We start from the raw sequence: 25363 nt of genomic DNA on the forward strand, positions 1-25363 counted from the left end.
ACTTGCTCGAGGAGTGTGGAGAGTGACAACATCCATCACTCTGAAAACAGATCTTATATTCTAAGTAAGATCAGCTGTCAAACTTAATTTTCAATACTTTTATTATTAAAGTGAATTGACGTACAGTATATTTGCAGTGTTATATCAGAGCAGTATCAATTAACAGATACACACAAGTAGGACTGTGACAAAGTGTGGCAGCCTGCCACTAATGTAATGCATGTAACACTGAGAGCCTCCACGTGGCTTTTTTCCTTTCTTTTTTTATTTGCCTCGAGTAACTGCTAACAATCAATTTTCCATTATCCTCGAAGGGAAAATGTCTGTGATATCTTGAAATGTCTTTGAAGTTTACATAAAGGGAGGTTTTCTAACATAGTCCTGCATAGTGCTCGAGGGTATCCGTTACACCCACCATGGCACCAATTCAATATCTTTTCCTTTGATGATCTGGGGCTTCAATCGTCATGACTTTATAGTGCTAGAATATTTCCATTTGGATATAGGTTATGTAAACAAACAAGTGTTCTTGCCCTAATTTTACCCAACTGTTTAGTTAAAAAAAGTAATAACTTAAGTGATTGAAATGCTGTCGGTTAAGAAGGTTTGTTTTTTGTTTTTGTGTTGTGTAGTTAATGTTGCAGAGGATTCATTATCCCAATTTTCCTTGTGCATTGGAAAATATCTAAAATAGTATAACTGTTCATTGGTTAATTTGGAATCTTTTTTTCTTCAATCGTCATGACTTTATAGTGCTAAAATATTTCCATTTGGATATAGGTTATGTAAACAAACAAGTTTTACCCAACTGTTTAGTAAAAAAAAATGTAATGACTTAAGTCACGTGTCAAAGTGGCGGCCCTGGGGCCAAATCTGGCCCGCCGCATCATTTTGTGTGGCCCAGGAAAGTAAATCATGAGTGCCAACTTGCTGTTTTAGGATCAAATTAAAATGAAGAGTATAGATGTATATTAAATTTCCTGATTTTCCCCCTTTTAAATCAATAATTTTCATTTTTTAATACTTTTTTTCTGTGTTTCTAGTTCAAAAATCATTTTGTAAAATCTAAAAATTTATTTAAAAAAAAAGCTAAAATAAACATTGTTTTAGATCTATAAAAACTGAATATTCAGGGATTTTAATCCAGTTCTTTTAATCCATTTATAAAAAAGTCTATCTAAGTTTATCTAAAATGGTCCGGCTCACATGAAATCGAGTTGACGTTAACGCGGCCCGCGAACCAACCCAAGTCTGACACCCCTGACTTAAGTGATTGAAATACTGTCGGTTTAGAAGTATTTTTTTATTGTGTAGGTAAATGTTGCACAGGATTCATGATCCCAATTTTCCTTGTGCACTGGAAAATATCTAAAATAATTGTTCATTGCTTAATTTGGAATCTTTTTTTTTTCGGGCCTGAGATTAATATCGCAGCCTGCACTCTTGTCTGTTTTAAATTATGAAACAATTAGATCGTGTGTGTCAATTTTATTTTAACAATCTTTAAGCATATTATGCAGCGTTTGTAGGTCACAGTCTGTTTCAGCAAATGTTGAGCGCTTGGTTGTCAGTTTTAGCAGCGGTAAATGAACTGAAACCTACAAGTATATTGGATGCATATCAGCAAGAACAAATATGTAATGGTAATTATTTTTTTAAACGTGACCCACGGATCATACCAGTTAACTAAATCATTCAAGCGTGCATTGTCTCAAATCTTGGGGGCAAAGTGTGGCCATTCAGGGGTAGCCCTAAATGAGAATTGTTAATTAATCGTGTCTTATTTTGCACTATGGTCTTGAAGCAGTATATAGATTCATTTACTGCACGTGGCATCTACTAATTTAACTTTGATTATCCCTCTGATTTAATACAAGTGCTGTGCGACTTCATTTGTGTTCTGGAAAATGTGAATACAAAAGGAAATCCCATTAGAGATGTTGGACTTTATTTGTCATTAACCCGACCCTGCAAATTTGATGATTCTCATTTAACGTGACTTTGAATGTGACGGGTTAATTCTGAGCGCAACCACATCTTAAGGCAAGAGGTATTTTTAATCACTGTTAGTTGGTCAGTAGGTTTGCAAGATTACTCCCTAATCCGATCACATAATTGGAAATTGGGCCCTGTTACATGATATGCAGAGGATTGGAATCGAGTCAAAATGATTAATGTATTGATATTTTCTTTAATTTTTTTTTGGGGGGGGGCTATAAAATAGTCCAGTTTTGGCAATATTGTATTTTTAACATTCATTTAATGTAAAACAGATTATTCAAACATGATCTATTTGCAAGCTTATTTTGTGGTGCTGAATGTATGTGCAAAAAATTTAAAAAGGATAGATTTAAAAAAAAACTTTGCTTAAACTATTATTTTGATAGACGTATTTTTGTAATTTGGGTCTTGTTTTTAATATTTACTGTGAGGTTATGTGAATAAAATATTTAATTGCCTTTTCATTCCTCACATAGATTGATAGTCTCTATTAAATACACATCGTTTGTATTGTCTTTGTGTGGTGTTCTAGATCTATAAAGAAAGTCTAACTCTTGGTCAGACATGAGAGACCACCCACCACAAAGGGATCAATACATTATGTCATTTTAAAACTCAAACTTAAATAAGACAAAAATTAGACCTTTTAACAACGTTGGTATTTGGGTGCTAGTTCAGTTCTTGACTACATTTATTTATACAGTCATACCTCTACTTACGAATGCCTCTAACTATGACATTTTCAGGTTACAAAACCTTTTGAGATGCAAATGAGTGCCTCAAGATACGAAAAAAAGATCCAAGTTAATCAACGCATTAAACATCAATGCATTTCCTACATCCATTATTTTATTGTGAATTTTTAAAAAATGTATTCTTTAAAGTTGAATAACATTGACAACTATAAAAATGGCATCTGATGGTGCAATGGTTTTCTCGCCTGACTTCTGTGCTGGCAGGCACGGGCTCGATTCCTGCTGGTGGCGGTATGATTGTGAGTGCAAATGGTCGTCTGTCTCTCTGTGACCTATGACTGACTGGTAACCATTCTAGGGTGTAAAGTTCTCCTTTCGCCTGAATTCAGATGGGGTAGGGTCCAGCAACCCCCGCAACCCTTACGGGGATGCGTGGTATGGAAGATGAAGGAATGAATAACAATAAAAATTGCTGGTGCATATGTAGAAATATTGATGTTGTGTTGTGAACCTCCATAATTTGGTCATCTGCCCATTTAGATCATATAGGACTTTAGGTCATGGAATCCAAACGCCATCCCTTCCATTCTAATTAAAAGCAGATGTGGGGTTAGCTTGTGTTTATGTTCATGAGCACATTCCTTTTTACCTCCTCCATGTGTCTGTCCTGCTGTGGCTGTGTCTCAGTTCGTTGACTACACAGCTGGAGGCCAGACCAGTGATTTGGTTGTTCCAGCCTTGACAGAGAGCCCATTTGCCGATTCTTCACACCAGTCCCACTGTTATTTTAGTCAAGACAGCTTTGAATGACATTTCACATTGTTTCTGACAAACCCCTTGTGGAAACAAGTTTGGACATTTAAGTGAGCTCATGTTTGAACTCAAGCAGTCATCTTACAAGTTCAGATGGAAAGCATCAGCACTTTAAAAAATGGAAGAGAAAAAAAATACTCCAGCAAAAGGTCCAGGTTTGAGGAATTGGTTGTCACTTGCCTGCAAAGACTGCCAACCTCTCCTGGCCCACTTTTCCCTCGGAGCCACCTGGTTACCTCCAGGAACGCAAACCTCTGGAAATGACTGCCCAGTCATCTTCCGGCTTCTACTGCGCTGATGGCCTGCTGAAAGAACCTGGAGTCCTCAGCATACTTAGGTGCTAATGTGACAGCAGGTGAACATCAAGCAGCGACAAGCGTCACACTCACCTGCTATTATATTGGTTGCAACATAGGGCTGGGGGATTTTAAGATCGAGAACAGGGATCCAATTTTTTTTCCCTTAGGTTTTTAGCCGTTTTGATCGAACATTATGCTGATGAAAACTGACTAGTTTGAAAGATTTTGAACAGTCCCTCAAGCAGCGTCCAAGGTTAATGGTTTATTACACTGCAGTGGAGAACTGTAACACAAAGCACAGAAAAACGAAGATAATTTTTAGGCAAATTAGCTGGGTAATTCAATTCCCCGCACCCCTACATTAATGACAAACAAACACTTTTTGTAGCCTACTCGAGCAAATATGGTCTACTTAATGCTTCTTGTTAATGGTTTTGTTTGGGTTTACACTTTTTCGAATTACAAGCACTTTTACACATTCCGTATTGACCAATAGTTGTTTTTAATAATTGCGTGCAACAATTTTGCATCATTTCTGATTTGCAATTCAATTTTTTGTTAACAAAATCATGTTGTATAGCTGAACACTAAGTTGATGTTTATTTCAGGTGAATGTGCCATGTAGATACTGTTTATCATTATTCACTTGTATTTACGCTGAACAGTTCACAATTGTTTTCATAAACAAAAAACAGGGATTGTACTGAAAACAGAAGGCAAACAAGAAATTGAGGAGAGTTTTAAATATTGTGATATTGTGTAAGCTGTCTGGTTTGCATTGTATTTTTAGATGATTGACAGCATAGCAAGCAGGACTGTCATTCTTTTGCATGTCATGTGACACCTGTTCAGTGAAGTGTTGCCTCTACTTTGCATTTACAGTGGTTGAGAAAAAACTTATTTTACCAGGAGCAAAGTAGCCTATACCTAAACCTAGGGGCGCACATTGCAAATTAACATGACGGAGTCAATATTCACATTTCATTAAAAATTCTTATGGTGCTGCAAATGCATTGCAGTGGACATAACTGTTCATTTTTTATTTAAGACAGGTAATTTTATCCTGCTGGTTTGAAAAAAGCTTTTTGATATTTTTGGTAACTGAAATGTAATCATAACACACCAAAAATGAAATCAACTAAAGTAACTCACCGGTCCTTTAACACATTTGCAAAGTTGCATTGTAAGACATTAATGCAGAGTTCATTCACGTGCGTTGGTGTATGTTTCATTGACACAGATTTAATAGTAGTAATCTTGAAATGAATATTCTGAAAACATTTATTTTGCACCTGAGTCTGATTCACTTGACCTTTTGTTCCTGCAAATAGATACCAATGTCTGAGTCGATACTTCGGGAGTAAGCTAACAATTTGCATCTTATAAAGCTCTCAAAATAAAAGTAAACTCTGAAGAACTGATAACCTGTATGGATGGGAATCTCTGGGTTCCTCCCAATGTGATATAATTTTGTGATACAACACTCATGATATGGATTATCGCACGATATGGAGATACAATAAATATTGACAGGAAATCAATCCAAGATATTATACCATACCACCGTCTCTCAATTGAATTATAAACAATGTTTATATTTTGCACTTTTTCTGACAAAAACTGGAATTCCTCACAGAGTATGATAATATTTTGTTGGAACATTTCTGTAAATGAATACAGCAACACATTGCAAAATTGTTGAATGTAAAAAAGGGTCTTTAACAGACACTGTATTTGAACATTTTGGTAGCACGCTGGAGGTTCCTTTATTAAACAGTGACACCTATTTTAAACGATAATCAATTATTGGCAGGGGCATATTGATATGTTACACCCCTAGGAACCTGGCGCCAGTTCTCCAAATGACCAGTTTTTAAGGAGGTGTACCAACACCCCTTAAACAGAAAAATCAGTTTTGGGAAACTTTGCTGTTAAAATTTCTCTAATCTGTCGACCATAATCCTTACAGGTACTTGGTGGGAATGGGAAATGATGGAAGACAAGGGCCCTCGCGTAGCCGACTACTTTGTGGTGGCCGGTCTAACAGACTCATCCAAGCCTTTGGACCGAGAAATCCACTTTGATGATGCCTGCCACAAAACTGCCAAGCCCAAGTCACCCATCACTGATGTGGCAGTAGTCATCCGTTCCATGGGCGATGAGGTTCCACCAGGGTTCACGTGTATTGAGACGACACCAGGTGGACATTGTGCTGACCTCAACAATGGAGGGCTAATGCTACCCCAGATTTTCCTTTGCTACAGACGAGGTTGTGACAAGCCACCACTTATTGATCTCGGGTAAGAATCAAGATCATTTTTATTCCTTGATGTTAAGAGGAAAGAGAGCTGCTTAATACATATAATTGTATGAATAGCATCGTTTACAATCAGTCGGTGCGCCTTGTTTATGCACTGAATTCACAATTTTGTATAACCCTGACCGCTTTACTGAATGGTTTCATTTCTTGCCGACACACTACTTGTTGTGATCAACCCGGCGGACGTTCACCCTAAAAATACTCTCCCCGCGTATTCCAAGCATTACGATAAATCCATTCAAAACATCCCAGACAAGTGGCGAGGCAGATGACGTCCATGTGCTCGTAGCGCTTATAACCCTCCATACAAAGACAAGCTGGCAGCGTCGCACAAGGTACGTGGCGATTTGGAATGGATTGTCGATGCCTGGGCCAAAGTGCCGGCGAACACTGTAGTTTGAGCTTTCGTCAAAGCTGGAATCACTATTACGAAACCCCACGTAGCCTCGGAGAACATGCAAACTCGACCCAGTGAGGACTGAACTGTGATTGAACCCTCGACCCCAAAACTGTGAGGTCGACGCACTAACCACTCGAGCGCTGCACCACCCAGTAAAAACATGCATACTTTTTTATACTTTGTAGTACTATTGAGGTGGAGGGGTTACATGAAAAATGGTGGCAGCCCAACAGTCTTGTAAAGCAGCGGGGAAATACCGTGCACCAGTGAATGAATCGTGAAATCATATTCACTTTGTTATGCATATTACCTAATTTGTCTTAATAGTAGCAGTCTTAACAACAAAAACTAAATGTGTGGAAAAAGTACAATAGTGTTCCCCGAGCAACATGTCTTTAAGTGGAGTAATTCAACGTTTTCTCGGTCCTCCTGCTCTCTTGTAACAGGCAAATTATGACAATTGGCTCGAGTCTTTGTATAAAGAGTGTTGTGCTTATCAGGGACTGACAAAGAGCCTCTGTTCAGTCTATCAGCAGCCTTTGTGTGCTGAAAGTTATGAAGGGCTACAATTTTGTAGACACGAGTGAGACTAACGAGAACTGGACACTTCTTTGTGGACAAGTGCATATACATCATTGCTGATTGCAACATTTCTAGAAGTTCTCTTAGTCTTAAAAATGACTGGTGACAAGAATGCTAAAAAATATTCTTAGGTCTTAGTATCTGTGGGCATTCACTAACATTTTCACAATTTGGCATGGTAACATTTCATACTACTGTATTTGCTTGCATGTAAGCCGCTTTTGTCGGACAAAAATATGTTAATTGACCACATAAACATCTATTTGTTTTGCGTAATTGGTTACTCCATTGGCCTTACTCCCACAGTGTCCTCTATGAGTGGAAGGAAAGGTTAAAACAGGGCTGTCAACTTATTCAGACCACACCTACTGGTCGCCCTGCCAACATCAGTGGAAACTCCTCCCAGCGCATCTATGTCACTTACCGACGGGCACCTGAGAGCCAACCGCATGCTTCTCTGGCTGTCACTGACATCTGTATCATTATCCCAAGCAAAGGAGAGATTCCTCCTCACACCTTCTGCAAGGTCGAGAAAAATCTTAACAGCAGTATGGTAAGACGAATGAATGTGTTTGGAACTGAGACATTCTCGTACACACACACAATGCACAAACAAATGTTGTAGTTCAAAGTAGAACATAGTAGCGCATAACCGGATGTTTTCCTTAAGATTACCTTTTAGCCCCCAGAAAAAAAGTTCAGATATTTGAATGTCAGCGAAATTAATTAAAAAATATGACATTAAACGTTCTCTTTGTTCTTTCATGTGCTAATTTCAGTGGGGTTCGTCTGTTTACCTATGTTATAAGAAGTCTGTGACCAAAACCAACTCAATAGCATACAAAGCAGGTAAACTGAATATTGCCTTGTGTTTCTGAATTGAATTATTTAATAATCTGAGAAATGTAGGTCCATTGGTCAACATAAATGAGAATAATACACATAAACGTGTGTTGGTTAGATTATTTAAAAGTTTTACATTGATTAGATTATTTACATTGTTATTTAATTTTTATAGATATTTTTCTGTGTTCCAGGACATGTCTTGAGCTAGCAAACATACTTTTAATATTATACATCTGTTTTGGTTTGAAGATGACAGAAATTTTGCAGCCTGAGCAAAAAAATGAGCTACAAATTTTAACTGTTTCATTACTTTGCTGATTGTATTGAAGTACTAATATATAGTATGAGCAAAACTAGCCATGTGAATATTTTTTCCTCTCATGTAGGGTTATTCAGCAGATATCCAGAGGAAGACTATGAGTCATTTCCACTGCCAGAATCTGTTCCTCTCTTCTGCCTTCCCATGGGAGCCACAATTGAGTGTTGGCCCGTCAGCACCAAATACTCTCTGCCTGTTTTCTCTACATTTGTCCTAACTGGAGCTTCTGGAGAGAAGGTTTCTTTCTCACTTTTTTATATAATGCGTTGTCGCACTCAGACAAAGCATAGCAAAACTTAGTTGTCTCAATCTGTGTCCTAAGCAAACAACCTATTTGTTCCATTGATAAAGCCCTTTTGCTTTGATCATGGCCAAAATGAGGAATTTCTGGGAAGCATGGGAGTTTTGAAGCCAAACACAATAACTGACTCCATGTTATTTTGACCTCTCCTTTTGATGTTGAGTAATAAGCATTGCTCTTATTTGTTTTTTTATGCTTATTCATGTTTTATTCACACGTGAATGCTAGAATGATTTTAATTCATGCTGCAGGAGATCCAAAGTCTTTTTTTAAATTTTTGTTTTTTTTAAATTAAATTCTTCAGTTCTGTGGTCCTGGGTTCAATCCCAGGGCAGTCCCCCTGTGTAGAGTTTGCATGTTCTTCCCGGGCTTGGGTGGGTTTTCTCCGGGTACTCCGGGTTCCTCCCACATTACAAAAACATACATGGGTGGGCTGGTTGAACACTCTAAATTGCCCCTGGGTATGAGTGTGAGCGTGAATTGTTGTCCGTCGCCTCGTGCCCTCTGATTGACTGGCGACCAATTCAGGGTGTAACCCATCTAATGCCTGAAGTCAGTTGGGATAGACTCCAGCGCCCTCCATGACCCTTGTAAGGATAGGTAGTTCCAAAAATAAATGATTTTTTATAGGCAATAGTACCCCTGCTAACGAAATTAATTGGTTCCAGACGTTTTTGTGTTACATGGATTTTTCGTAAGTAAAGGTATATTTTACATTAAATTATTTTACTTTACTTTACTACATTTACTGTGTATATATGTCTATATATGTAAATATGTATGTTTATATCTATAAATATATATAAATGTGTGTATATATATATATATATATATATATATATATATATGTGTATGTATGTGTATATATGTATGTGTATATATGTACAGTTGTGGTCAAAAGTTTACATACACTTGTGAAGAACATAATGTCATGGCTCTTCATGAATGTTTTTTGTGACACAGAAGTATCTGTTCCAATCACTCTATCAGAGAAAAATCTGAGTTGTAGAAATAACTGGAAACTCAAGAGAGCCATGACATTATGTTCTTCACAAGTGTATGTAAACTTTTGACCACAACTGTATGGTGAACGAGTAATCTAACATGCTTATTGCCCCTTTTTCAGGTGTATGGTGCTGCCATACAATTCTATGAACCCTACTCGCAGGAGTGTCTAACTGATCAACAGAGCTGCCAGCTGGGTCTGCTTAACGCTGATACACCCAAAGCCTCGCCCTGCAACAGCCCAACTGATGTCACCAGCAATACCACTTCCTCGACCTGCTCACTCTACACCAACAAATGTATCTGCCTGCTTTCTCACTGGCCCTTCTTCGATGCTTTTCGCAAGTTCCTCACCTTTCTGTATCGGTATTCCATCTCTGGGCCTCATGTCCTGCCAATTGAGAAGTGAGTTATTCATATTTAGTAGTTGACTTTTATTTTATTATTTTTTACATCAGTAACTTCCGTGTCTTTTTAAGAAACATAGAGGTTTCGTCCAGTTAGACAGCCTATTATGCCATGGCCAGACTGGTTCAGAACAAATGTTTGCCCCCATATCAGGATACCTAATAGGCTTATACAAGTGTATCATTAAGATTTAAGAAGAGATGGCCAGGAATACATTGCTACTGTCACAATGAAATTTCCCGAATACGGGATGAATAATGTTATCCAATCCAATCCAAATACCCACACGCTAACCGTGCCGAGGGTGATCTGCTTTGCTGCTGTCATCAGCACTTTCCTAAAATAATTGACTCTAAACTGTGGACATCAGATTTGAATTGGCATTAAGTGCCAAATCTAAATTGTAATGTATTCTTATTAGTGAAAATAGTTTAAGTCAAGAAGGATCGAAGCAAAATTTTACATATTAAATATAGTAACGTAATTAAATTGGAGCATCAGGACAGTTCTTGTAATAATTTGACATTTGATTCCGTTGGATTTTATTCCATGCTCACTACTGCACAGAATACTACATAGTAGCCCCAAATCATTGTATGTACTTCCTTAATTTTTTTTTAATTGTATTGTTATTCCACAGGCACATTTCTCATTTCATGCACAAGGTTCCCTTTCCTTCTTCACAGAGGCCTCGCATCCTCGTGCAGGTAAACTTGAAGTAGAATATCCTGCTGTGTTGCTAAAAGTAAAACTATGACATCTTTTGTAACTGTTAGGAAATTAACCAAAGGGATACTATCGCATTTTCTTCATCCATGTAATGAAATATTGGAAATATATTGCATTTATATCCATATATACCTATACATATTTTGGCATTTTCGCAGCTTTCTCCCCATGACAGTCTGATGTTAAGCCAGCCCGTGTTTTCTCCATTACCACTCAGGTAAAAGTGTCTAATGCAGATTTTCTTGTGCTATTAACATTTTGAACACCACTAATTTCACATTGACTAAAAATATTTTTCTGTGGCCTTGCATTATTATGCAATGAATTATAATATGTTAATCTTTCGTACCTTTTCTTTAGTGGTGGTCGATTTTCCACATTGCTCCATAACTTGGGCCCAGAGAATGCTGTCACCCTGCTGGTGTTTGCTGTCACTGAACAAAAGATTCTGGTTCACTCATTACGGCCCGCTGTCCTGACCAGTGTAACTGAAGCGTTGGTGTCTGTAAGTTTCCACATTCAGATGTATATACTGTTCTTGTTACATTTCCAATTCCAAAGTATATTTTTGCAATAATGTTGTCTTTCAACGGGCGGCCCGGCGGCTGAGTGGTTAGCGCGTTGGCCTCACAGTGGGGGTCCTGGGTTCAAATCCAGGTTGGTCCACCTGTGTGGAGCTTGCCTGCGTGAGTTTTCTCCGGGTACTCCGGTTTCCTCCCACATTCCAAAGACATGCATGCTAGGCTGATTGGACGCTCTAAATTGCCCCTGGGTAAGAGTGTGACCACGAATGGTTGTTTGTCTCCTCGTCCCCTGCGATCGGCTGGCCACCGGTTCAGGGTGTCCCCTGCCTGGTGCCCCAAGGCTGCTGGGATAGGCTTCAGCACCCCCCCAACCCGCCAACCACCCCACCCCTACCCCTGCGTGAGGATAAAGCGGTTCCGAAAATGAAATGTAATGAAAATGTTGTTTTTCTTTTGAACGATATTAGATGCATAGGAAACCTTTAATAAAGTAACTGCGCAAATGCTGATTTGAAATTGTCATTGTCCTCAGATGATCTTCCCCTTCCACTGGCAATGTCCATATATTCCTCTTTGCCCTCTGGCCTTGGCTGATGTGTTGAGTGCCCCATGTCCATTTATTGTAGGAGTGGATTCTCGGTATTTTGAGCTTTATGACCCACCGCCAGATGTGAGTTGTGTGGACCTGGACACAAACACCATATTCCAGTAAGTGCAACCTCTACTATTAAGGTACGAGTGCATCCCCTTTTGAAAAGTCAATTAGAAAAAAAAATCTTGAACACAGGGAATCTTGTGACTATTTCCAATTCTTAAATTAATTCACATTTACATCTGATTTAATGGTTATATTGATCTTTCTGTATGTATTTCATATAATATTTGAGTTGCTACTGAACAGCACAAGTGCCAGCAATTTCTACCCAAATATGAAGCATTCCATAAATTTATAATTGGCCACATATGTTCAGATATTTTTTCCAGCTGATAGAGGTTTTCTGTTGGTTTTTGAGGCACGCAGCAATGTTTCACTTATTTTTTTCTTTTTAAACTTCATTACTAGCTTGACACAGTATGGTTGGAGCTCCCTTGTCTCAATTGCACCGCATGTTTTTATTGGCCCTTTAGCCTCTCCAAAACTTGGTTTGTCTTATTTTCTAGTAATGAAGACAAGCGAACGCTCACGTGGAAGAGCTTGCCCAAGAAAGCTTGTAAAAATCTAATGAATGTGCTAAACAATCTCTACCAGCAACTGCATGATGGTGAGTACAAACTCAGCTGACTACAAATCAGGAGGCTTCATTTGATAGTTTTTTTTCTTTTTTTACTTAACCCTGAAAGTGGTTTTGCGTTAGACCTGTTGAACCTCATGTCACTTATTGGGTTAAAAGTGTCCTAATTTTGTGGCTCTAACACAAAATCTAATTAATTTGTTGTTAAAGCACTATCAATGATACTTCTTTTGTGTCTTTAGGCCAGTACCGCTCTGATAGCCTGCTCGAGCTGAGCATAAGTGATTTATCAGAGTTGAGCTGTGGGAAAAGTCTCCATACCTTGGAGTTAGAGATTCAGGAAACCTTTCTGCGCTTCATGGCAGCCATTTTAAAGGGATACCGCTCTTTTCTGCGACCAATTACCCAGGCACCATCTGAGAAGGCAACAGATGCCAGCTCACTTTTTGACTTGCAAGGTATGGGAAATCATTTAATCGGAACACAGAAACTTCTAATGGTCCAACCAAGATAAGAGCCTGCTTGTACACCTCACAAAGCAGCTAATTAAAATCCTGAGGATATTTGTTGTTTCTCTCCAAAGACTAGAGAACTTCCGAATCTATATTTATCTAATAACATGACAAAAACATAGCTATCAGACTGACCCGAGATTCTGCCTAGTAAGCCATTTTGTCCTACCATTAAAGCTTGACTTTTATAAAACTCGACTAACTTCTGTGACTATTTTACACATTCCTGGGTTGTCATTGAAAGAGATAAATACCTTGCTTTAACTGTACTGTTTTTCTACTTGAACTTGGCTTAATATGACCAAGCAGCTAATTTGGGAGCCCCAATTTGAAATGGTCAAAGAAGCAGTATCATTGCTTATGTAAAGTATTTTCAGCCCTATTGTTGCATCGTTTTTCCAATTTTCTCACACATTTTAGAAACCGATACAAGTTAGTTAGTGACTTTAAAGTGACCATATGTGTGAATATAATTGTTCTTAGAGTTTTTGTTACGATTAGCTCGGTCGTGGAATGTAGTTGGACCCAAATGCAGGGGATGCAGGCAACGGAGAAGAGCGTGGAGTGCTCTAACAACACTTTAATACTTAAGGCAGGAATCTTCAGAAAATAACAAGGATTTAGAACTCAAAACCAAACCTGACAGAACACATGGGGAAACGGGTTGTCAGGGCACCTTGGCAGACGATCTCACAAAGACTAACAAACACACCAGGTTTAAATAGACAGACAAGGGTTGATTACAAAGTACACACATCGGATCACATGAGGGAAGGGAAAATATGAGGGACAGAATAGGCGAAAAACATACAAACCAACCAAAACCCCAACTGACCCTAACAGTTTTATCTACATATGGACCATGTAATTGACTGCCGACAAGTTAAGAATGAATACTGATTTATGCAGCATTAGATGGGACAAACTCCATGGCACCCATAGCCATAATGAGCCATGTTTTTTTAATGTTTTGTTTAATTGAGAAGGTTTTTGTGAATCAAATGGCTTGACCATTTACGTCAGCTGTTGATGTCCTCTATTTGGCCGCTTATCCTGAGAACGTGTTCATTTTGCAGCTGAACTCATTTGGGGATGATATGATATCATATTTTCTTCCTTCGAGAATTGTTTCTGCCAATGTAAAATGTAACAGCCATGTTTTGTAATGTGATGATTCATTGAGTGAGGTAGGAGAGTCTAGCTCATTTAGTATGGTTTGAGTTTAGGCTGTGTCGGAATGTTTTCTAATGTAATGCATATTACATTACATTACTATTCAAGAAAACAGCTAGAACCACTGAGAAATTTCTCATACATTGAGGGCATATTAGTGGTGTTTCAGAATCAAGACACTAATATTATTTATACAAACATATTTTCAACACATTGCATGGTTCAGTTTAATTGTAAATCTTTGCATTTTTTTACTTTAGTTCATAGAACACTTACCACAAGCCAGCACAGTGTTAAATGTCATTTGTTGTTGTGTTTTAGTCTCTATATATATGCTACACCGGTTTATTGTTCTGTCAATCTGGAATGAAAAACTGAGTTCGTTATCGCCAGCTAATTTAGGCTAGTATTGTCTTTTCAGATTCAATTTTTTTTTCTATGTACATTTTTTTTTACAATGCGTTGTGCCACTTGAGGGTAAAACAATTGTTTTGTAAAGCCAGCTCACCTCACTCCAACCCTGTTCATACAAAACCCTATTGAGGGTACATCATTGTAAAACCCCCACTGGAAGGTTGTCAAGTGGTATTTTGGGGAATGTTGTTTGGTTAGCGTCACAGCACTGTAATTTTACAAGGGAGAGAGAGAGAGAGAGACAGAGAGAGAGAGAGAGACTTGATAGATGCGCTCGTAACATAACAAACTTTAAATTTAACTTAAATGAAATTAGATTCCTATACACACATTTAAAAAAAAGTTTTAATCTTATGTTACACTAAACTTAAACCTTCTTGTGCAATAACCACGGCAAACAGGTTCATGTATTCCACCGCGGCTTTCAAGTCGAACATCCTGCTTCTCCATGTATTGGCGAGCCAGCTCAGTCACACAGCCTATCGCGTCTCGGCAACCTGGCTGTCCAGTATGCTCCTATCTCAAAATTTGTCTTGTATCTCAAGGCAAATATTTGCTTGGAATTTTTCGTATCTCAAATTGCTCTCATGTTGGGGCACTCGTATGTCAAGGTATTACTGTATATGTAAATGTGTACGATTATAGCCGAAGGCTAATTTCCATCTTGAGTCCCTTGTGTAGGTTGAAGATAAAATCAATAAAGCAATACAGAACAAAAGAATAGAAAGCAGCATTAAAAAAAACATTGACTCTGGGTCAGCATCTGTTTCGTATGACACATTTTACATTTTTCAGTCGTATGAGATTCACAATAAAATATTAACACCTTTTGCCTCCAGGGTTTTTGAAAAGCCGTGACCGCTCCCACCAGAAGTTCTACTCGCTGATGACCAAAACCCAGATGTTCATCCGTTTTATTGAGGAGTGCTCCTTTGTGAGCGACAAAGATGCTAGTCTGGCCTTCTTCGATGACTGTGTGGAAAAAGTTAGTGACAGTAATACAATTCACTTTTATGATGCTTTTATGGGTTTTTAACATGAAGTGATTTAGGATCTCCAAGGCAGATCTGTAACAATTTTATTGACCGTAGAAAATTGCTTTATTTACAATGATCAACCACAAACCTGTTACTCACATTTTAATTATTGTTGACGTAGTGTACCGTTTCCCTCTGACGGCGACAGCGTCACCAGCCACCGTTATATTTTATCAACTATAATCATATTATTATTTGATGTCATGCAAAGTGTAACACTTTAATGTTATTTCCCCACTCTTCTTTTTCTACCCTATCTATTCTTCTTGCCTCTTTGTGAGCAGCTTTACAGCCCTGATCGGAGTGCTGAGAAGGGTGTCAAGGTACAGTATCTGTATGACTGTTTTGTTTTGTACGAATTTTGTTTTATCTTAGGTCCTTTTTCTCGTAGTAATTGTTTGTGCAAGAAAAAAAAGTAAGAGAATCAAAATAATTATATAAATATCAATGATCAAATGCAGGGCTCTGGTGGTGAAATACATTGTGCGCTGTGTATTTGCTTGACAAGAATAAGCAGTTTGCGTTTAGGAGATAGCCACTTATTGAACCAACAGGAAGGAAAAGTTTGATCAATTGAAACAGTATAGCCATCGCTTTGGCCTGCATTTTCATGACACAAGTTATTTCTCCTTGTACCTCGGATGAACTCTGCTTCTCCTTGCTTATTTTCTTCAAAAGGAAGAAATCACTTTAGATCCATTTGATTTGATTGAATACGATTATTTTGGGGCAAAAAAAAGATTTAGACATGTCCCACGGTGAGGCTTGTATTTGTAGGTACTTTTATAAAGCTAAAACTCTGAATTCAAACAAGTGCGGTAGCGAAAGAGATCTTGGTTTGTCATTTCCAGTGAAACAAATCTAGATTTTGGTTTGTATAAGTCGTAATAAAACTCTGAGTGTAATACTTTTCTTAGAATGGAATACCCAAACATGTTGATTTATTGCAGCATTTTTCTATGACATACAGTGCTGACTGCACTATACAAAAGGGTGGCAAAAGCATCCTAGAGGAGTCAACAATGCTATTTCTATATGGACTAATATATAATATCAAATGACCCAGATTAAAATCACATGGCCTTAAAAATCAGACTGTCATGCAGGTTGAACTAGACATAAACCCCTCAGAATTGGTACATATATATTCAAAATAACAGCTTTTGACAACACTTGTTAAATCGTACAACTTGACCAATAGAAGAAGATGGTACCTGCTCCAAAGGAATTTTATTGATCAATTGTAATTTATGAAATGAAAAACAGCTAAATATTTGGGGTTGCAACAGTTAACATAAATTAATATTATCATTTTAATATGCAGTTTTGTTTATATAAACTTTTTATTCCGATCTCCAAATTGTTTCAGCAACAACCTTTTCAAAATCGCATTGTAGTTTTTTAATTGCTTTAGGTGAAATGGAGCTGATTGTGAGAAATGTGTTCATAATATTGTTTTAAATCAATGGATGCCCCTTGAATCAAACGAAATAGTGCCAGACTTTTTAATATCGGGAAGTACTGTACTGTTGTCCAAATAATCAGTATCGTATCGTTATCAACTTGGTGATTTAAACCACTACTAAATATTTGTGGCATGGCATTAGCCTCTATCAAATTGTTAGTCAGCTGACTAAAGCACCATTAGATTTTGAGTTCCAACCTAAAAATTGAACTAGTCTGTCTATAGGAAATACAGTGCTATTTTAACCATTATGATTTCTGCAGGTAGATGGTGACAGGCCAGATGAGACCAAGCTGATAGAGACAGATGAATCCCACCGAAGTGAGCACACAGTTTTCATCACACCTCCAGAGTTGCCTCTTCTGCCTGGGGGTGAAGAGCATCCACTATGCTACAGGTAAAACTAGTATAAGCATTAAATTGAATTGGTGTGCTTAGCTTCAGCTTGATTGTGATTGTTAACAGACCTACAGTTTTGCAACCCTTCCTCATCGACTATATACTGTATTATGGTGTAAAAAGCTTCGCAAAGCATCCCATTATGCGGGTTTTCGAACTAAGAAAATGAGAGAGGTCAGTCATTTTATAGTAAGTCCTTAATTGGCATTTAAATGACTTTAATCCAACTTTCAAAAGTATCAAAATGTGGAGAAGATTTTATATTAGTTTGAAATTCCCCAAAATATTTGTAATATTTATCCTTGTTTCAAAATTAATTTACCAATTTACTGTTGTAGCTATCTCATAGAATGTGGCACACATGAATTGAAAATGGAAAATTTAATGCATCGTTATTTAGCCGCATTCGGTAAAAAAAATGTTGATTTACATGTTTCATTTCAAACAGTATTATCGAGGCTAGAATTTATCTTGCTGTAGGAACTCTGGATTGGTGAACACAGAGCCGGAAATTGGAGGAGGGGGTGGGGGGGTGGCGTGGCATTGGGTGGAAAAGTGGCACGGGTGGGCAAGTGTAGGGTGTCAAAATTAATGTTTGATGAAGCGTGTAAGTGTCCAAAATTTACAAGAACTTTTGTAAAAAAAGACCTTTTCAATGATGTCTATCCACATGCTGTTCATTAGATACGATGGTTTCCCGGTGTTAAGTCTTGACCTGTTTGACCCAGTGGAGGGGCTACAGACACCTGCCTCCCGCCTTAATGCCAGGCAGAGCTGTCCAACCAGCCCTGCACCAATGTTTAGGCGCAGCAAGCAGGTGAACATCTCATACATCAATCCTACTGTCTTTCTTTCTTTCCTGATCTTTGTTAGAATGCCTGGTTGTTCAATTGCTTTCTTTCAACATCTCATTAACAAACTCCTAGATTTATTGTGGCTTAATATTGTTTTACACTAAATATGGTTCAAATTAAGATGAATGATAAAATGATATCATGATGATGCCATCCATGTACTATATTGATTACACTGTATGTTGGATGATTACAGGTTATGGTATTATGTTTATGTAATATATTTCTAACACAAAAGCTAAAACTCTTAATTCAAACAAGTGCGTTAGCGAAAGAGATCTTGGTTTGTCATTTCCAGTGAAACAAATCTAGATTTTGGTTTGTATAAGTCGTAATAAAACTCTTTGAGTGTAATACTTTTCTTAGAATGGAATACCCAAACATGTTGATTTATTGCAGCATTTTTATATGACATACAGTGCTAACTACTATATTGATTACACTGTATGTTGGATGATTACAGGTTATGGTATTATGTTTATGTAATATATTTCTAACACTTCATGACATCTTAGATTTTCTTTTCACACAAAAATGAGTTAATGTTTCGCCATTTTATTTTTCCCCTCTGCGTTTGTAAGGAGGCAATAAGAACAAAAGACATTTGATTTTGTTTTTTTTCGCCAAGCCTAAACAGTAGGTCTATTAAAAAAACTGTCGGTATATTATAGTTTTCATGTACGATATCTATTAAACAGACAATTTTACCCCCATTGTCTGCTCTTTCTGACCACAGGAGATTAAATCATCACAGAAAATAGCCAAAAAGTACTCGTCGATCCCTCAGCTGTGGTCCATGTGCCTCCTCCGCCATTGTTACGGCCTCTGGTTTATCTGCCTGCCTGCATACGTGAAGGTTTGCCATTCCAAAGTACGAGCACTTCGTACTGCCTATGACGTCCTCCGGAAGATGCCGTCTAAGAAGCTGCAGCCACCTGATGAGGTAATGTACCAGAAGAAACCAATAATATGAATTCTGGATTTTAAAATGGAACCTCCACCGGTTCAGTCCAGTTTCATTTGAGTTGTTGTCATTGTAGGATACAGTTTTTGTCACTTTTACAGGTGTGCTACAGAGTGCTGATGCAGCTTTGTGGACAATATGGTCAACCTGTCCTTGCTGTCAGGGTTCTCTTTGAGATGAAGAAAGCTGGAGTCCAACCCAATGCTATCACATATGGCTATTACAATAAGGTAGAAACATATACGAAACTCCTACAAATTAATTCAGATTCACATTGGTGGCTGACAAAATACATTTGTTTGGTCTTCACCATGAACATAGTTTCTAAATAATCATTATTGGAAGGAGGCTGGGCATACCCTGAACATGTTGCCAGTGATTGGCAGTATGTAATTAAATTCTAATCCTCTATGACAGTGTTTCCCAACTACTGTACTGCGGCACACTGGTGTGCCGTGAGCAAAAGCCAGGTCTGCCGCGGGAAATTGCAAGACGTCATACAATGTAATATTCAGAGAGAAAAATAATATGAATATAATGAGATTTAAATTGAACTATTGCAAGGTTAAAATCAAAGTATGATGAACGTTAAATTATACTATTACAAGATTCAAATTGTCAAACAGTCATTTTGTTGCTTACTTTTCATGAACCGGAAGTTGTTGGGTTTCTAGGGCATCAATTTTTGGCGACGTAAAGCACAACATTTTTTGTGTGTAATATTTGGAAAAAAGTCATACAATTATCCGATTAAATATATTACTTAACTTATTTTTGCATCACTCGAACCTAATGTTGTTCAGGGTCCGCAGACATCAACTTTTGGTGACATTAGGTCAGTGTGAAAATTTAGATTTTGGAATCATTTTGGAGGTTTATGTGATTCCTGCCGATAAAACTTTGATGAGAATGACTATTGTTAATACAGGCGACATCGTTTTAAATTAAAAGATTTTCAGATGGTGGTGTCCCTTGAGATTTTTTCAATGCAAAAAGTGTGCCACAACTCAAAAAAGGTTGGGAAACACTGTTCTATGAGACATTCAAGGTTCATTTTTTATTGTTTATTGTTTTTTTTATAACCTTATCTAAGAGTGGGCAAAAAGAAAATGCAAAAAACTAAATTGCTGGGGCAAGGGAGTTGATCTCCTTTGTTTCCTTCATCATGCTCCTGTTTTAGGCAGTGTTGGAGAGCACATGGCCAACCAGCACCAGAGGAGGCTACTTCTTATGGATGAAGTTGAGAAATGTGGTCTTAGGTGTGGCTCAGTTTAAGCGTTCACTGCGGAAACATGTCCCTCTTACGCAAAGCCCTCTATCAGGTAAATTCTTTGTGAAGAGAGACTACATATTATTGAGATGTGTTCTATTGTGAATCATGACTATTGCTCAAACGCAATCAATGATACTGTAAAATACTGTAAATGAAAAAACACAACATTTAATGGTTTTTTTTTTTTTAATTAAAGCAGATGGCAGTGAGATGGATGCTGTTAGTCACGGAAGCTTGGACAGCGCCACTGATGCTAATTTGAACGAGCAAGGTTCCTACACTGCTGACCCCATTAAAATAGATCCTACAGACGATAGATCCAGCACAGGTACGTATATTCCAAGTACTAAATCTTTTCTTGACATAGACGTTATGTAACACAATCCTCGTTTGTCCCGTCCAACTCGTGCACTGGCAACGTCTTCATTTCTCTCCACTGTTTTCTTCCTTCATATCAATTCATGTCTCTTCATGGTTTTGTGGCTGTGGTTTCTGCTCTGCTCTATCCCTAACCCTGGCCCTCACTTTGGCCCGCCTGTGTGGCTTCTTGCATGCAGTCGGCCATGTGGGTGGTAGCGTGGGCTCCAGGGCCCACTCACGCCGTGGGGGTTCTGAGATCAGAAAACCCACCCTCAATCCAGGTAAAATTCACTTTCCTTCTGACCATCTCTCCTTCCCTACATTAACCCAGGACTGTTGATTGATTGTTTTTTTTAGCATTGTCTCATCTTTGACATTTACATTCCAAATCTCTCACAATCTCACCTTTTTAAAATTGTTTCCTTGTGCTGCATCATTGTATTGTTTTTGTGTTCCACTGCTATTCTCTTCATGGCCCCTCACTAACTGCATAATTGTTTAATATTGCCTTTTTATCTTCAAGAATAGTGTTTATTTATTTATTTTTTGCTCTGCTCAAAAAGGGACGGCTCAGTGTTCGAGTGGTTAGCGCAGGGGTCCCCAAACTTTTTCCTGTGAGGGCCACATAACTTTTCCCTTCTCTGATGGGGGGCCGGTGTCAGTTTGTAACAGAAAAAGTGTGACGATCGTAGGGGAGCTTAATTTTTTTTTATTGTTTTCCAGAAAGCCACACATAACTAAATAACCCTTTCCAGGTTCTTTACAGAAAAAAAGTCAGGAAACATATAATAACACTATTAATGAAATAAATAATAACTAAATAACTCTCTCTGGGTTCTTCATAGAAAAAAAAGCCATGGAACATTAACTTTCTGTTGTGCCATGCACAATCTTCTCCCTTTGCTCTGAAGTTTATGCACGACACCACAACCGTCATTACAGAATCCCACGTCAACATTTTGCAGCACAGTGCTTGCTGGTGAATTTGGCAGTGGACTCGTAGCGGGGCGGTGAGACCCCTTTTTTCCAACTCCCGGTTCAGGCGTCCCATTATTAGACCGCGAGTTTCGGCCACCATGCTAGGAGCCCCGTCAGTCGTGATGCTAGCTAGCTTTGACCAGTCCAGGTCCAACTTCTCCATGGTTTGGCACACTTTGTCAAAAATATCCTCTCCCGTTGTAGTCCCTTTGAGACTTTGGAGGGCTGCCAGATCCTCGCAAATCTCAAAGTTTGCGCTAACTCCACGAATAAAAATGAGCAGTTGCGCTGTGTCTTGCACGTCCGTGCTTTCATCCAGTGCTAATGAAAAAAAGTCAAATTATTTCGTCGTCTTCTGCTGCAGCTGGGCATATACATTACTCCCGATTTCTTCAACGCGTCTGGTCATTGTACTCACCGACAGACTTACGGCATTAAATGCATCTTTCTTCTCGGGACACACCTCCTCCGCGACAGTATCCATACATTTCTTAACAAACTCTCCGTCAGTGAAAGGCTTACCGCTGCTTGCTATCAATTTAGCAACCCAAAAGCTGGCCCGAACGGATGCCTGGTTCTGCTGAGATAGTAGTCCACTTTTTCGCTTTGAGAGTTTGTCTGCTCGTATTTGGCCTTGCAAGCTATCGTACTTGTCTTTGTGACGGGATTCATAGTGTCGGCAAAGATTGTATTCTTTGAATACCGCCACCGTCTCTTGACAAATGAGACAAACAGCCTTTTCTTTGCATTGAACAAAAAAAAAAATCGTTTGTCCACTCCAGGTTAAATACCCTGCATTCTGAATCAATTTTTCTCTCACCTAACTTTTTCGCCATTATTGCGTTCTCAAACAGGTTGCAGTTTTTATATGCTTGAATAGTCCGCGATGGTCCCAGGGCTCCGCCCTCACCTGCGATCGTCCAGATGTCTCGGTAACACTGCTCGTGCATGCAACGGTGGACGTGCCCGCCTGCATCAAAGGGAAACACTCTCCCCGCGCGTGTCACCAAAGAAGCAATGCGAAGCCCCGCTTCACTGGGATGATTTGTGGGCTCAGCAGGGGTGCAATGAACCAAACACAAGATTAAAACGTCCCAGTCTTCAAGGCCAAATAGGAAAAAAAAATCAGATAGTGTCTCTGGTATTGTTCAGAGGGCCGGTCCAAATGTGCCGGCGGGCTGCATCCAAAAAAAAAACATCCGATAGCGTCTCTGGTATTGTTCAGAGGGCCGGTCCAAATGTGCCGGCGGGCCGCATCCGGCCCGCGGGCCGTAGTTTGGTGACCCCTGGGTTAGCGTATTGGCCTCACAGTTCTGGCTTCGATCACTGTGTGGAATTTCCATGTTTTCTCTGGGTCCTCCAGTTTCTGCCCACATGCCAAAACATGTATGGTAGGCCAGTTGGAGACTCTAAATTGAGTATGAATTGTTCTCCGTATCATTGTGACTTCTGATTGGCTGGCCATAGATTCATGGTGTCCCCCGCCTGGTGCCTGTAGTTTGGCTGGGATGGGATCCAGGACCCTCCGGGAAAGCTTCAGAAAATGAAAAAATGAATGCTCAGAAAGGTTGAGAGGAGCTGTCAGAGAAGCTAAAAGTATATTTAAGGCTGTTGGCCAGCAGAATTGGAAAGTAGAAGGACTTCCTCATAAAATCACGACGATTCATTCTTCAGAAGTATTTAGTGTGGGTTATTGTGTCCACAGTTTAACCATGTGATTTGCTAAAATGGCATTATCTAAAGTTTATACTTCAATTCATTAAATGGTCCTAATATCTTAATTGATATTAAAAGGAACCTGTTCTTTGTAAGTAGCTCTAACACGTTTGTCAATAGTTAAGCCGAGATATTCCAATTTTAATAGACAATTGCACCTTACTGCTCAATATATGTGCCTAGAACATCCAGAATAAATCTGCTATTCCAGAAAAACCTACCATTTACATTTGCCTAATTGTCATTGGTCATTATTACTTTGAAAACATCTTGCATGACAATTAAAAATAACGTATCCCTTCAGCAAAGGACTTGCCGCTTGCCACCAATGTTATTTTCCTGCTGAGTCTCCAATGTGGTGACCTGGGGGGCATGTTGTACGTGTCAATATTTTTTTCTCTGGTTGCAATATTATTTTTGGTCACCGGCCTTATATAATGCTCCTTTGGCGGATGTAAGTTCTACATATGTAGCTAACAGTCATCCTTTGCATTTTTTACTTTATTTTGAAACTTATGATTCCATGCTTTGGTATCAGGGAACATCTTTTATTCCCCTCCAATTCATCACTTAATTTCGTGATTTCTCTCTGTTTGCTAGGAGACCAGTCAGATTTGGGTTATAACTCGTTGTCCAAAGAAGAAGTTCGTAGAGGAGACGGCTGTGCAACGGACTCAGTTCCTGTCAATGATGACAAGAAAGAGAGTGACTGCAGTTCACGTCAGTAGTCTTTTTGATCTTATCTTTTTATATTTTGTCAGTTTCAGGGAAAATTTGTTTTTGTAGTACGATTATAAATAGTGTTTTCTATATTTGTAGTATCTGAAACAGAGAGCTCCAAGGGAAGTAAAGACTGTCTACCTCAACTAGACACAGAGGTCAATTCTTCCATGCACTCCCGGGGCATCGTGAGAAGAAGCTGTCAATATGATAATTTCAAAAGTACCACTAAAACCTCTGCAAGCACAGGTAAGAGGACCTTTGTGTGCTAATAGCTGTCAAATTTATTCGCAAATGAACATTTTTATTTCAAATGGAGCAACAATTCCTTGAATCGATGCATTTTACATGTGAGGGATTATGGTTGAGCTGGGAGCTGTCCCATTTGACAATTGAGATTCTTCAATTTTACCTAACATGCTAGTTTTTGCATTAGAAAACCCAGTCAAATACTGTGGTAAGTCTTTGCGTCACTGTTACAATTGCTGTTGTTGTTGTGGAATGAAAAATTAGACCGATCTAAATTATTGTATGTACATTTTATGCGCCATATCTGTAAGGTTTGACTTGTACAACGCAGATGATTTTGGAAGTAACACTACTAGTAGTACTAATATAAATAGGAAGTAAAATTACATCATAAGTGTGTCAAACCATAGTGCAGCAATTAAAAAAAGGATGGACATTCTGTCTGATAAAAGCATTTAAATTAACCTGTCGGTTGCAATTGCCATGACTAAAACCCATGCATGCATATGTATATGAAAGCAAGCTTAGCATACCAGGAGTGATGTTGACAAAAAGCTACTATTATTATTATTACATTAATTTATTTTTAAATTCTCTTCTTTGAACATTTATGTTCCACGTGACTTCCACATTTCAAAGGATGCAAGGGAAGAATGCATCATTAATTTTCACCATTGCTCCATGGAAATCTCAAAGTTGCAGTAGAGGAAAATGCATTTACAAACTGTTTGTTGTTAAGGATGTTTTTTTCTGGACAGCATATTCCATATTGATG

General features: G+C 38.5%; 2 protein-coding genes across 2 annotated transcripts in view; both read left to right on the top strand.

Moving 5' to 3' along the window:
* Positions 1–25363, top strand: part of slc67a1 (solute carrier family 67 member 1) — a 184722-nt gene that overhangs the window by 94888 nt on the left and 64471 nt on the right. The gene's annotated exons all lie outside the window — the stretch shown is intronic.
* LOC144064613 (C-myc promoter-binding protein-like) overlaps positions 1–25363 on the top strand; it is a 51655-nt gene that overhangs the window by 3829 nt on the left and 22463 nt on the right. Inside the window, exons 3-24 of the mRNA XM_077587285.1 lie at positions 5778–6108; positions 7417–7663; positions 7890–7959; positions 8343–8512; positions 9703–9986; positions 10630–10696; positions 10877–10935; positions 11079–11223; positions 11775–11950; positions 12404–12504; positions 12717–12932; positions 15413–15558; positions 15895–15933; positions 17339–17472; positions 18159–18291; positions 19065–19271; positions 19394–19522; positions 20473–20614; positions 20765–20893; positions 21123–21206; positions 24220–24339; positions 24439–24588. Of these exons, the coding sequence (XP_077443411.1) occupies positions 5798–6108; positions 7417–7663; positions 7890–7959; positions 8343–8512; positions 9703–9986; positions 10630–10696; positions 10877–10935; positions 11079–11223; positions 11775–11950; positions 12404–12504; positions 12717–12932; positions 15413–15558; positions 15895–15933; positions 17339–17472; positions 18159–18291; positions 19065–19271; positions 19394–19522; positions 20473–20614; positions 20765–20893; positions 21123–21206; positions 24220–24339; positions 24439–24588 (3259 nt within the window). The 5' untranslated portion in view covers positions 5778–5797. The remainder of the gene's footprint in view (positions 1–5777; positions 6109–7416; positions 7664–7889; positions 7960–8342; positions 8513–9702; positions 9987–10629; positions 10697–10876; positions 10936–11078; positions 11224–11774; positions 11951–12403; positions 12505–12716; positions 12933–15412; positions 15559–15894; positions 15934–17338; positions 17473–18158; positions 18292–19064; positions 19272–19393; positions 19523–20472; positions 20615–20764; positions 20894–21122; positions 21207–24219; positions 24340–24438; positions 24589–25363) is intronic.

This window comes from Stigmatopora argus, chromosome 2 (assembly GCF_051989625.1).
Source record: "Stigmatopora argus isolate UIUO_Sarg chromosome 2, RoL_Sarg_1.0, whole genome shotgun sequence".
NCBI lineage: Eukaryota > Metazoa > Chordata > Actinopteri > Syngnathiformes > Syngnathidae > Stigmatopora > Stigmatopora argus.